This window comes from Chelon labrosus, assembly GCF_963514085.1.
Source record: "Chelon labrosus genome assembly, chromosome: 16".
NCBI lineage: Eukaryota > Metazoa > Chordata > Actinopteri > Mugiliformes > Mugilidae > Chelon > Chelon labrosus.
Window position 1 is genome coordinate 26,655,245 of NC_140349.1, and position 10,950 is coordinate 26,666,194.

General features: G+C 41.5%; 1 protein-coding gene across 1 annotated transcript; it reads left to right on the forward strand.

The window, feature by feature from the left end:
- Nucleotides 1-6,548: 6,548 nt before the first annotated feature.
- On the forward strand, nt 6,549-10,586 carry LOC311501545 (transmembrane protein 200A-like; the record flags this gene model as incomplete). Its single annotated transcript, XM_084563427.1, is given in 4 exon segments — nt 6,549-6,572; nt 6,578-6,601; nt 6,604-6,644; nt 7,803-10,586. Coding segments are annotated over 4 exon segments (1,347 nt in total). The 3' UTR covers nt 9,061-10,586.
- Nucleotides 10,587-10,950: the final 364 nt, after the last annotated feature.

The window sequence follows — 10,950 nt, forward strand, 5'->3', positions numbered from 1 at the left end:
ACAGTTGTAATCTTTTTGGCTCTATACACCACCACAATGGATTTGAAATGAAATGAACAAGATGTGCTTTAACTGCAGACTTTCAGCTTTAATTTGAGGGTATTTACATCCAAATCAGGTGAACGGTGTAGGAATTACAACAGTTTGTATATGTGCCTCCCACTTTTTAAGGGACCAAAACTAATAGGACAATTGGCTGCTTAGCTGTTCCATGGTGAGGTGTGTGTTATTCCCTTCATTATCCCATTTAGAAGGAGCAGATAAAAGGCCTATAGTTCATTTCAAGTGTGCTATTTGCATTTGGAATCTGTTGCTGTCAACTGTCAATATGTGATCCAAAGAGCTGTCACTATCAGTGAAGCAAGCCATCATTAGGCTGAAAAATCAAAACAAACCCATCAGAGAGATAGCAAAAACATTAGGTGTGGCCAAATCAACTGTTTGGAACATTCTTAAAAAGAAAGAATGCACCGGTGAGCTCAGCAACACCAAAAGACCCGGAAGACCATGGAAAATGGTGGATGACCGAAGAATTCTTTCCCTGGTGCAGAAAACACACTTCACAACAGTTGGCCAGATCAAGAACACTCTCCAGGAGGTAGGTGTATGTGTGTCAAAGTCAACAATCAAGAGAAGAATTCACCAGAGTGAATACAGAGGGTTCACCACAAGATGTAAACCATTGGTGAGCCTCAAAAACAGGAAGGCCAGATTAGAGTTTGCCAAACAACATCTAAAAAAGCCTTCACAGTTCTGGAACAACATCCTATGGACAGATGAGACAAAGATCAACTTGTACCAGAGTGATGGGAAGAGAAGAGTATGGAGAAGGAAACCAACTGCTCATGATCATCAGTGAAACATGGTGGTGATAGTGTCATGGCGTGGGCATGTATGGCTGCCAGTGGAATTGGTTCCCTTGTATTTATTGATGATGTGACTGCTGACAAAAGCAGCAGGATGAATTCTGAAGTGTTTCGTGCAATATTATCTGCTCATATTCAGCCAAATGCTTCAGAACTCATTGGACAGCACTTCACAGTGCAGATGGACAATGACCCAAAGCATACTGCGAAAGCAACCAAAGAGTTTTTTAAGGCAAAGAAGTGGAATGTTATGCAATGGCCAAGTCAATCACCTGACCTGAATCTGACTGAGCATACATTTCACTTGCTGAAGACAAAACTGAAGGGAAAATGCCCCAAGGAGGCAAGCAGGAACTGAAGACAGTTGCAGTAGAGGCCTGGCAGAACATCACCAAGGATGAAACCCAGCATCTGCTGATGTCTATGCGTTCCAGACTTTAGGCTGTAATTGACTGCAAAGGATTTGCACCCAAGAAAAAGTGAAAGTTTGATTTATGGTTGTTAATTTGTCCCATTACTTTTGGTCCCTTAAAAAATGGGAGGCACATATACAAACTGTTGTAATTCCTACACCGTTCACCTGATTTGGATGTAAATACCCTCAAATTAAAGCTGAAAGTCTGCAGTCAAAGTACATCTTGTCCGTTTCATTTCGATCCATTGTGGTGGTGACGTATAGAGCCAAAAAGATCAGAATTGTGTCGATGACCCAATATTTATATCTATTTTTCATAAGAAATCCATATTTTTCAAAATTAAAATACACATTTTAGTCATATCCCTGGGATTTCACTTAGTCCTAACACCAGGGGTCGCGTTAACCGTCACTGATCGTTTTTTAAAAACTGTGACGGAAAAATCTGAAGGCCATCTGTCATTTTGACTGATTGCAATTCACACCCCTGACCAGGTGGTGGCGAGTGATGTTATTAATTGGCTCGTCTATAATCGCAGTTTGCATCCCAAACATCTAAAACGGCTAACGGCTACCAAAATGGAGGAATCGGATGAAAGCACGTTGCTAGGACTGATGGAAGCTTTTGGAATTTTTAAAAACTACCTTTTTGTGACTAAATTATGACGGGATTTTTATGACCCTGTCAGTCAAGATGACAAGGCTAGCGCAACCTCTGCCTAACACGTTACCCCATCTGAAAAATTTGGAACATTACACAAGTCACATGCTCAACAGGAAGTTATGTCAGTTGGATTTTTTTTTCATTTGCCTGTTACCTAACTTATTTCTAAGATGCTATTTGTTTATTTTAAAAATAAAGAAGTAAAATAAAGGGTCATCAAGAGTAACAGGACTTTACCAGGAGGAGGCAAAGTCCTGAAGTTGTTTGCAGATGGTGTGGCACCACCCTGAATACAAATGAAACACATGTTGAGGTTCATTGCACACACAAAACTGGGGTCAACAGGTTTTTCTGGCAAGCACGTTAAGACAAACTTTGGTATCATCCCACCCCTGAGGCCAGTCACAGGTTGCTATATGGAAATTGACAAGGAGGTCTATGCTAAACAATAGAGGGCCTCTTAGAAAAGGGCAGACAAATATGCCTTACAAAACTCAACTCACACTGACACTTTATTAACTCTGTCAAAAACTCAAAAGCAAAAGACACATTTGGATTTGATTCATTTTTTTAAAGAAACAAGCTGCTTCCCTCATTAGTCCAATTACTATGTTACTTAATGCCTCTTTTAAAGATGGAAAATTTCCAAAGGAGTGGAAGTCTGCCATTGTTGTGACAATCCATATATCAGGAGCCGCAACTGATATGAATAAATATAGGACAATCAATATTTTATTGGTCATGTCTAAGATTTCTGAAAAATGTGTGGCCGAACAACTGACTAATCGGGGCGGCTGTGGCTCAGTAGGTAGAGCGGGTTGTCCACGAACCAGAGGGTTAGCGGTTCGATCCCCGGAATGTGCCACATGCCGAAGTGTCCTTGAGCAAGACACTGAACCCCCAGTTGCTCCCAGTGCGTGGCACTGGTGTGTGAATGTGTGTATGCTTGTGTGAGCGAATGGGTAGATGTGTCTATGACTGTAAAGCGCTTTGAGTGCCAATAGGTAGAAAAGCGCTATATAAAAGCAAGGCCATTTACCATTTACCAATCATGTCCAGAGCACCCCCTTTTCATTACATGCCGGGCAATTTGGATTTCGAGCAAACCACTCCACAGAGATGGCAAACTGCTTCTTTGTGGACACTATCAAACTAAAACTGGATAATGGTGGTGTTGTTGGTGGTGTTGTTGGAGCTGTCTTTCCACATCTTAAAAAGGCCTCTGATACTGTGGATCATGATATTCTCAAACACAAACTTTCTTTATCCATTTTTCATCCAGTACAATTATCTTTCAGTCAGGGTTCACTGTGTAAGGGTAAATGGTGAAATATCACCACCCTCAAGCAATGAAATGGTTGTATGGTATGTGAAGAACAGATGTATGCCGATGATACAGTCATCTATGTCCATGCAAAAACTAAGGGACAAGCAGCTTCAAACTCAGTGAATCAATGATACATGTGCCAAAATGGCTTAAGGACTCTCAATTGTATCTTAATATAAAAAAAAACAACAAAAAAAAAAAACGCATCAGACTGTGATCCTAAAGTCCAGATATCTGGGGAGACTATCCAAACAGTCTCTCAAATATCTAGGCATTATCCTAGATTGAAATTGATCTTTTAAAAATCAAGTAAAAAGGTAATGCAGATAGCTAGATATAACCTGTCAAATTTTAGATATATTAGAAACTGCTTGACAACACCTGTTGCAAAACTTTTCATGAACGCAATGATCATTCCTCCTTTAACCTATTATATGACAAGTTGGACCCAGTCAACAAGCACGACACTGGAGCCTATACCATCACTGCACAAGCAAGCTCTCAAGGTGCTCAAAAGAAAGCCCAAACTCACTGTAAGATTCTTGATAAACTTAGCATCCTTAGTTGGGAGAACTTAATAAAACACACTGATGCCTGCTTACTTTTTAAAATCATACATGGAAAGGCACCACCACTCTGTGCCTATATAAAGCAGAAAGATTCTAGCAGAAAAGTAACAAGGTCTGGTCTCAGAGGGGACTGTGTGATCCTTCATAGATCTAGCCCCCTTTAGTCAATTGTGCTTTTCTGTAAGGGAATTCGGTAAGTGACATAAGAAACTGCACCTCTTACAATACATTTAGTCTCCACCTGAAGGACTGGCTTCTGAATAACCAAATATGTGAACATCACTAGCTGTATCTGCCTTATAGCCTGTATGTTGTTGTCTGTTGCACTGTTTATGTTGTTGTCTATTGTTTTGGTTGCGGTATTTATTTTAGCTTTGAGCCAGCCTAATGGCTAATGCCTAGTTTTTAGTGATGAATGACACGTTTTGCTTTGTAATTTTAACAACTTTGATTTCTTTCACAGATATGATAATGGTTCTTAAAACATCCTACCAAAAGGACTACTGTTGAAACTTGTGTAGCTGGCTAACACTGGCACATTTACTATTAAGTTGATTAATGTGCAATGTCCTTTTCAAATAAATACATTAAAAAAAATAAATAAATAAAAATAAACACAGTTTACATTCCTATTACCCAGTGTTCATTCCTGCTACTTGATGTTTTTGGTCTCCTTGAAAACAAAGAAATTAATTGAAATGCTTTTAAATTTGCTTGCTAGATGTCACATGAGATTTGGTAACAGGACTGAGAAAAATGCAATCATCTTCAGATGATGTTGTACAAAAAATAAATAAAGTCACTTGGGATTGACCAATACATATTTTGAATAGTTAAATATGTGTATTAGTAGATTCAGTGTTGAAAAAAAACAAAAAACAAACATATTAAGTTTGAATTGAAACAAGGAAATGGCACCCATTGGAAAGACCCTTGTAGATGCAAGAAATGAATCTACCACTTGTCACATAAGTTAAACATACAGCCTGGAGTGAAAAAGAAAATATAGTAGACTGCAACAACTTCTGGTGCACCACAATCCTACCTGTCAATTTGGAGGGGGCTGGTATCCTGTAGGGAGTTCATTCTTTATAGTGTCAGGTGTAAATATGTGTTTTTTGGCTCTTTGAAGGGAGCTAGATGTTGTGGACCGCTCCTTTGAAAGAGCTGTTCAAAAGACTGGTTCATTTTGATATTTATTTGTTTTTAAGATGCCAGCCTGGGAATGATTTAGTTTATCCTTGAAATAAGCTCTGTGATAGGGTAAGATTCGGATCAGAATCATTTAAACTCAGACATTGCACCAATACCAACACACACGGCAACATAATTACAACAATAAGCCCATTTCAATAAAAATGTTATTTAAAAATAGACAGCACTGGCTTTCAATCCACCAAAGCTGTCTTGCACCGTTAGCGCAGTATGATTTACAAGTGACAGCTGAGGAAATGGGTGGGACTTACCCACATGGACGAAATGTGATTGGCTAACAGGTAGTGAACACAGGTATAGCCTATCACAACAATAGTCGCCCGACCCAGCCCCCCAGCGGACCACGACGCTGTTGGCCGTTGCGATAGACTTTTTTCCCCCTTTATTTTTCTTTTTCCCATGGCCCGGCCCACCGGCCCACAGGCCCACCGGGGAAATCCCCGGTGTCCCCGTACGCCAGTCCGCCCATGCACACACACACACACGTATATATATTCTCATTATACAATACATATTCTCTTTGTGGGATATCTATCCATATCTAAAATATAGATTCTAGATAGACGTTTTATTTATTACTTTATAAATTTGTGTCAAAACACCTTTGCGCTGACCAGGAAACAAACCCGGGTCCACTATACCTCTATCACCAACACCATCTTAAAGCAAAGCATGAGCTTCGGTGTGCATTTGAGTGAAACTTGGAGAAAAAAAAAGAAAAAAAAGAAATAGAATAAGAAAGAACGGCTCGAAACTGGTCCCCATCGTTCGCTTTAAAGAGCCTGTCAGTAGATTCGGTTCGTTCCCGAACGTAACATCTCTAGTCAGACCGGAATTTTCCAAGGTGGACTGCAAAAATGCTGTCTAGTCCTGTGCAGCTACTACACTAGTTAATTGTTTGGATGACATAATTTCATACTTATATTTCCATGTTTCTTACTTATCCATCTCCTAAAATAAACACTATTGTTGTCACGTTCCTAGGTTTACTTTTATTGTGAAATAAAAGGAGTGGGGGTGCTGCTCACTTGACTGGCCATGGAAGTCACATGCGCCGCGGTCACAGCGCAGATTTGCGGGGCTGGGCTCTGTTGGTTTGTGAAGGAATGAGATGAGCTTTGTGCAGGGCGCCCCGCAGGAGTTGGCTGATCCAGAGCTGTGTTCTTTCCAGCCTTCTTGATGTTGATACGTTGGAGCAGGATCAGCAGCCTGGAGGCGGCTCGTCCCAAATGGTCTGGATATTACGCGTCCGCAATCTGCGAAAAAGCTGCAACCAAATTCGAAAAATAAAAGCAAGTTTGCAAAAGTGACCGGCTAGCTACTGGAATCCGGGACTACGGGATTGTGTGTGACTCCTCTGGTGTTATCCATCAGTAGAGTCAGTGGTGCAGTCTGAGAGCAACCAAGAGGAATGTTTGGCTATCTGGCGACTTGAAGTCTGCCTCTGAAATGATTGTGTGCATTGTGAGCTGCCCTCTGTTGTGGTGGAGAAATGGCAGACACATTCTTGTCTGACTCTAAGACACGGTGCCAGGCGAGATAGTCCGGCACGGTACGGAACGACAGTCCCTGACTGTCCTTCGTTAAGGTAAAGATAAAACGCTTTATTTCTGTCGGATGAACACGCTCTATGCTAGAATGATACGTCATATCTGAATCCATGTATTAAAATATTTCCAGCAGTTTCATTCTGCCTTAGTATGGGCTTCAGAGGCTTGTTGATTTTGAGCTTTTGCATCACAGAGAACGATACATCTTTTAGACATGGTTCCACCCTCCTGTACCCTTCTCGGCGTAAACACTTTGTTAATTCACATCATGTAGCACAACTTGTGGAGTGATTTGGTTTCAGACAGACTTCACTTGAATGCATTCTTTCTGTGTTAGGCAGGACCACTGAGATGAAAGTGCTCTCCAGTGCACACTGGCTCTTGGATATGTGATGATTCCTGTCAAATGACATGGCATCACAGTAACTTGGAGTTTATCTGTATTTACAATTAGCTGGATTTGTGTTGAATATTACCCTCACCACCACAAACTTGTATCATTTCCAGTGGACAGTCCACTGCGAATCTGCTGCTCTTATCATTTCTCCTCCAGTCGACATGTTTATTACTGCAGTCACGGTCCAAAAGGAAAGGAGCATACACACAGCATAGTGTTGTGAGAATGATGATGTGTTTCTCAACATTTTATGCAGAATTGTAACTAGTTACAGGGAGATAACTGAAAGATGTGAGCTTTGGCGTAGATTCACATTTAAAAAAGAGCATTGTTATGTATTATTGTTTTATGTTCACACACAAACAGCAGAAACACATGAAAGCTAAATTAGTCGAGTTTCATTTTTTTTTTTTTCAGTTATTTTCTCATCTTTTGTCATTTGTTTGCAATATGATAGTACAAGGTGGCAGTTCATTCTTGATGTTAACTTAATCCCAATTGAGGCTGGGTTGGTTTACCCAAACAAAAAGTTATGTTATTGCAGTACTGTAGACTGTACAGCACAATAGAAGAAAGGTTAGTCACCTTTTGTGTAGTCAGACCCCCCCCCCCCCCCCCCCACACACACACACGTACACATATGCAATGTGTATTATGTATATAGCTTTTATCTTAAAAATTTATCACAAACATTTGTAGACTGCATGTGTATTGATGTTTTGCTGAATGTCCCGTACAGACACATTCCTATAAATAAATTCATTCCTGAAACTTCTCCACTCTTTAAGCTGTCTGACAGAGTGTGTCCAGAGCCAATAACCTATGCCATGAAGACCCAGAAGTCCAGAGGAGTTGCACCAACTTCACCCTCTAGCAGATGGAAGTCTCGTTTCACCTTAAGAGGCAGAAAAAAGGACAGGGTGATCCAAGGCAAGCTTCGCATCCGCTCGACACCTGGAGCATTCCTGGTGCTGGGGGTCATTGTGGTGTTCGTGGGCACGACTTTGGCTGTGGCAGGGTACTGGCCATATAGAATATCAAGCTCATCCATCCTGGAAGCTGCAGAGGAGGAAAGTATTTCTGAAACGCAGACCGCTGGCTGGAGTCTGGAAACAAAGGGGCTCCTGTCAACAGCTAGCCTCATCCACAGTGAGCGGATGAAGCTGCTGGGGCCTGTCATCATGGGAGTGGGACTTTTCATCCTAATATGTGCCAACACTGTCCTGTATGAGAACAGGGACAGAGAGACTCAGATGCTGCTGGCGCAGATGCGTAGTGTTATCTGCTCTGTGTCTGCAGCTGTGCCATCCACCGACTTTAAAGAAATAGCAACAGCCAACTTGATGGACAAACATCACCAGTGGGTGAGCAGTCTACCTGCTGCCCATCTCAACATTCTCTGTCTGCAGCCGCTGGCTAGCTCCGAGCCCTTGCTCCAGACCAGCAGAGACCAGGATGACAGTGTGGAGGGCATCTACCAGCAAGCAGTTCTCCAAACAGATGGCCTGCAACATCAAGAGTCAGAGCATCCATACTCCCTCCACTCCTCCCCCTCCAACTCATGCAATTCAAGTCACACAGACTTGAATACACAGCTGGGTGCTGAACCTGGGGCCAGCTTCAGTCCACAGACTGCCCCACATTTCAAGCACAACCTCTGCCAGGTGTCTGCCAGCTCCATGTCCACACTCGGGGTGGATGACGCAGATCTTCCAGCTGCCCAGCCAAAGCGTTGCCATAGTATGAGCTACAGGACTAACCCTTACAAATTCCGAACTAGTGCACGTCTGGAGGAAGGACTTCTCACACCAGTAGATGGGGGTGTGAAAAATCCACTCGTAATCACTAGGGAAGATGCCAGTTCACAATATTCTGTGAATATCCCCAGGCAGACTGCAGATGCTGTGGAGGAGCACACAAACGGAAGTTGGCCTCGGCTTGATCTGGCCTGCGGGAGACGATACTTGAAACTGGAAAACAAAGAGGACTCAGTGGACAAACTGCTGGATCTGTGTTCTCATTGTGATAAGAGTTTTGGCTCTGGACCTTTCCAGTGACAGCTGTTGCTGAGGCTGCAATGATTTTTTTTTCCTGGATCCCAAAACTGCACTATGTATTTGGATTTTATTTCTGTGGGTCAGAAAGAAACTGAGCCCTGGACAGTATGTAGTACTGTATTTCTCCGGACAATCTTTCAAGACTTGAACCCTCACAGGGTAATCTTTATACAGAGAAATGATGGCTTTACTCAATTTGGCAGACGTATGATGCATAATTCAAGCAAGAGACTAATATACCGTATACCCCCTACACTGTCACAGCTGAGAGAAACAAACTGACTCTTTACTTCTGCAGTTTGGGTTGGCAGGATCATCTTGTCATCTTGTGGGTTTGTCTGTTTCCAGGACAGTGAAGGAGAGGAGAGGATGGGGGATATTCACTGTGCAATCAGTTTTGAACCAAACTACCTGGACTTCCAAGCACATAAGTGCTGACAGCTCTTAAAAATGCAACTAGCATATAAATGTTTTTCAGCAGAATTCCCATACACCAGATGCAATGCATGACAGGTGATGTACTGTGTGTTACATCTTAATATGTATGCAGAATAATGACATTGTTGGTTGCTTGTTTTTAATGTGTACAATATTTAATAATTGTTAAAATGTAATTCTGGTTCATTACATCTTTTTATGTTAATTCATTTTCTCAGTTTTGGCCATTATTGTTATGGTAATAGCTACCCTTGCATTGTTCTCAGTTGTTTGTCAGTAACGGCACACAGGACACACAACAGCACATGGTCAAAAGCTTCACACAGGATGTGCCAGCCTGTATCGCAGTTGTGTTTATTATAGTCTGGTATATATACATTAACAAGAGTTTAGTTCCAATCTTACTCTATGTGCACCATCTAAAAAAAAAAACAGATAGTAAGAAATGATTGAATGAAAAACACACTACAAAAAGACAGAGACAAATATTCTATCTGGATCACTCATCGACAAATCATAAATTATAGCATGATCAGTTGTTTAGTGTGCAAAGATTTTTACTGGTGTTATTCCGGGAAAGAATATAATCAATTACAGTTACAGACATTATAAGACATCTGTCTTTTAGAATGCACCTGATATTTATGAGGAGTATGTCCCTGTTGCTCGCCATTAAATTTTGATCCATGAACACAGAATGGATTATGCAGACGAGGTCTCCCAGGGGCTCCACTGAGATTTAGTGAGGTGATCCGTGTTAATGCACAAAGCTGGGTGTATGTTATGGAGGAAGACGAATATCAGTTACAGCCTCCCATTCCTTGCCCCTCCTTATTCCATGTGCAGATACTCTATGTTTGAATCAACACTCTAACTCTGTTTTCTGTCTGTGCTGCTTGTTCTGTATGCCTTGTGTGACACTTTGTGTGATAATGTATACTAAGCAATATGAGAGGTCTGAGAACAATCAATGGCTGGGTCTTGCCCTGTGCCAGCCAATGAATTAAACAACCACCATGCCTGTTTTGCAAATATAAGGCAAAGCAAAAAAAACGTTCCATTTGCTGTTGTCTCATTTTTTCAGGTTGTCAGGGTACTCGCTGCTGGTTGTATATGTATGCAGCACTTAATTCTCTCCCCACACATACTACTGACAACCACATCTGTCACCCTGAAGAGACTTTGCATTTCATCAAGGCTAAAAACATCCGGCTCAGATCTTGACTAGTGAGGCCACATTCAGTTTATCCCCTGATGAAAAAATTTGGGAAGTGAATTTTTTCGTCTTAAGCTCTGCAGTTCAAGCTTGATATTTTTTTGCCCTTTGAGACTAAAATTACGTAGCTGTAGGAGGGCAAGAAGGTCCAGGTCCCTGAGAAATCAGGGATCATAATTTACAACCACTGTGCCAGACATCAACTCTTTCTTCTTCTCATATACTAGCTGGTCTGT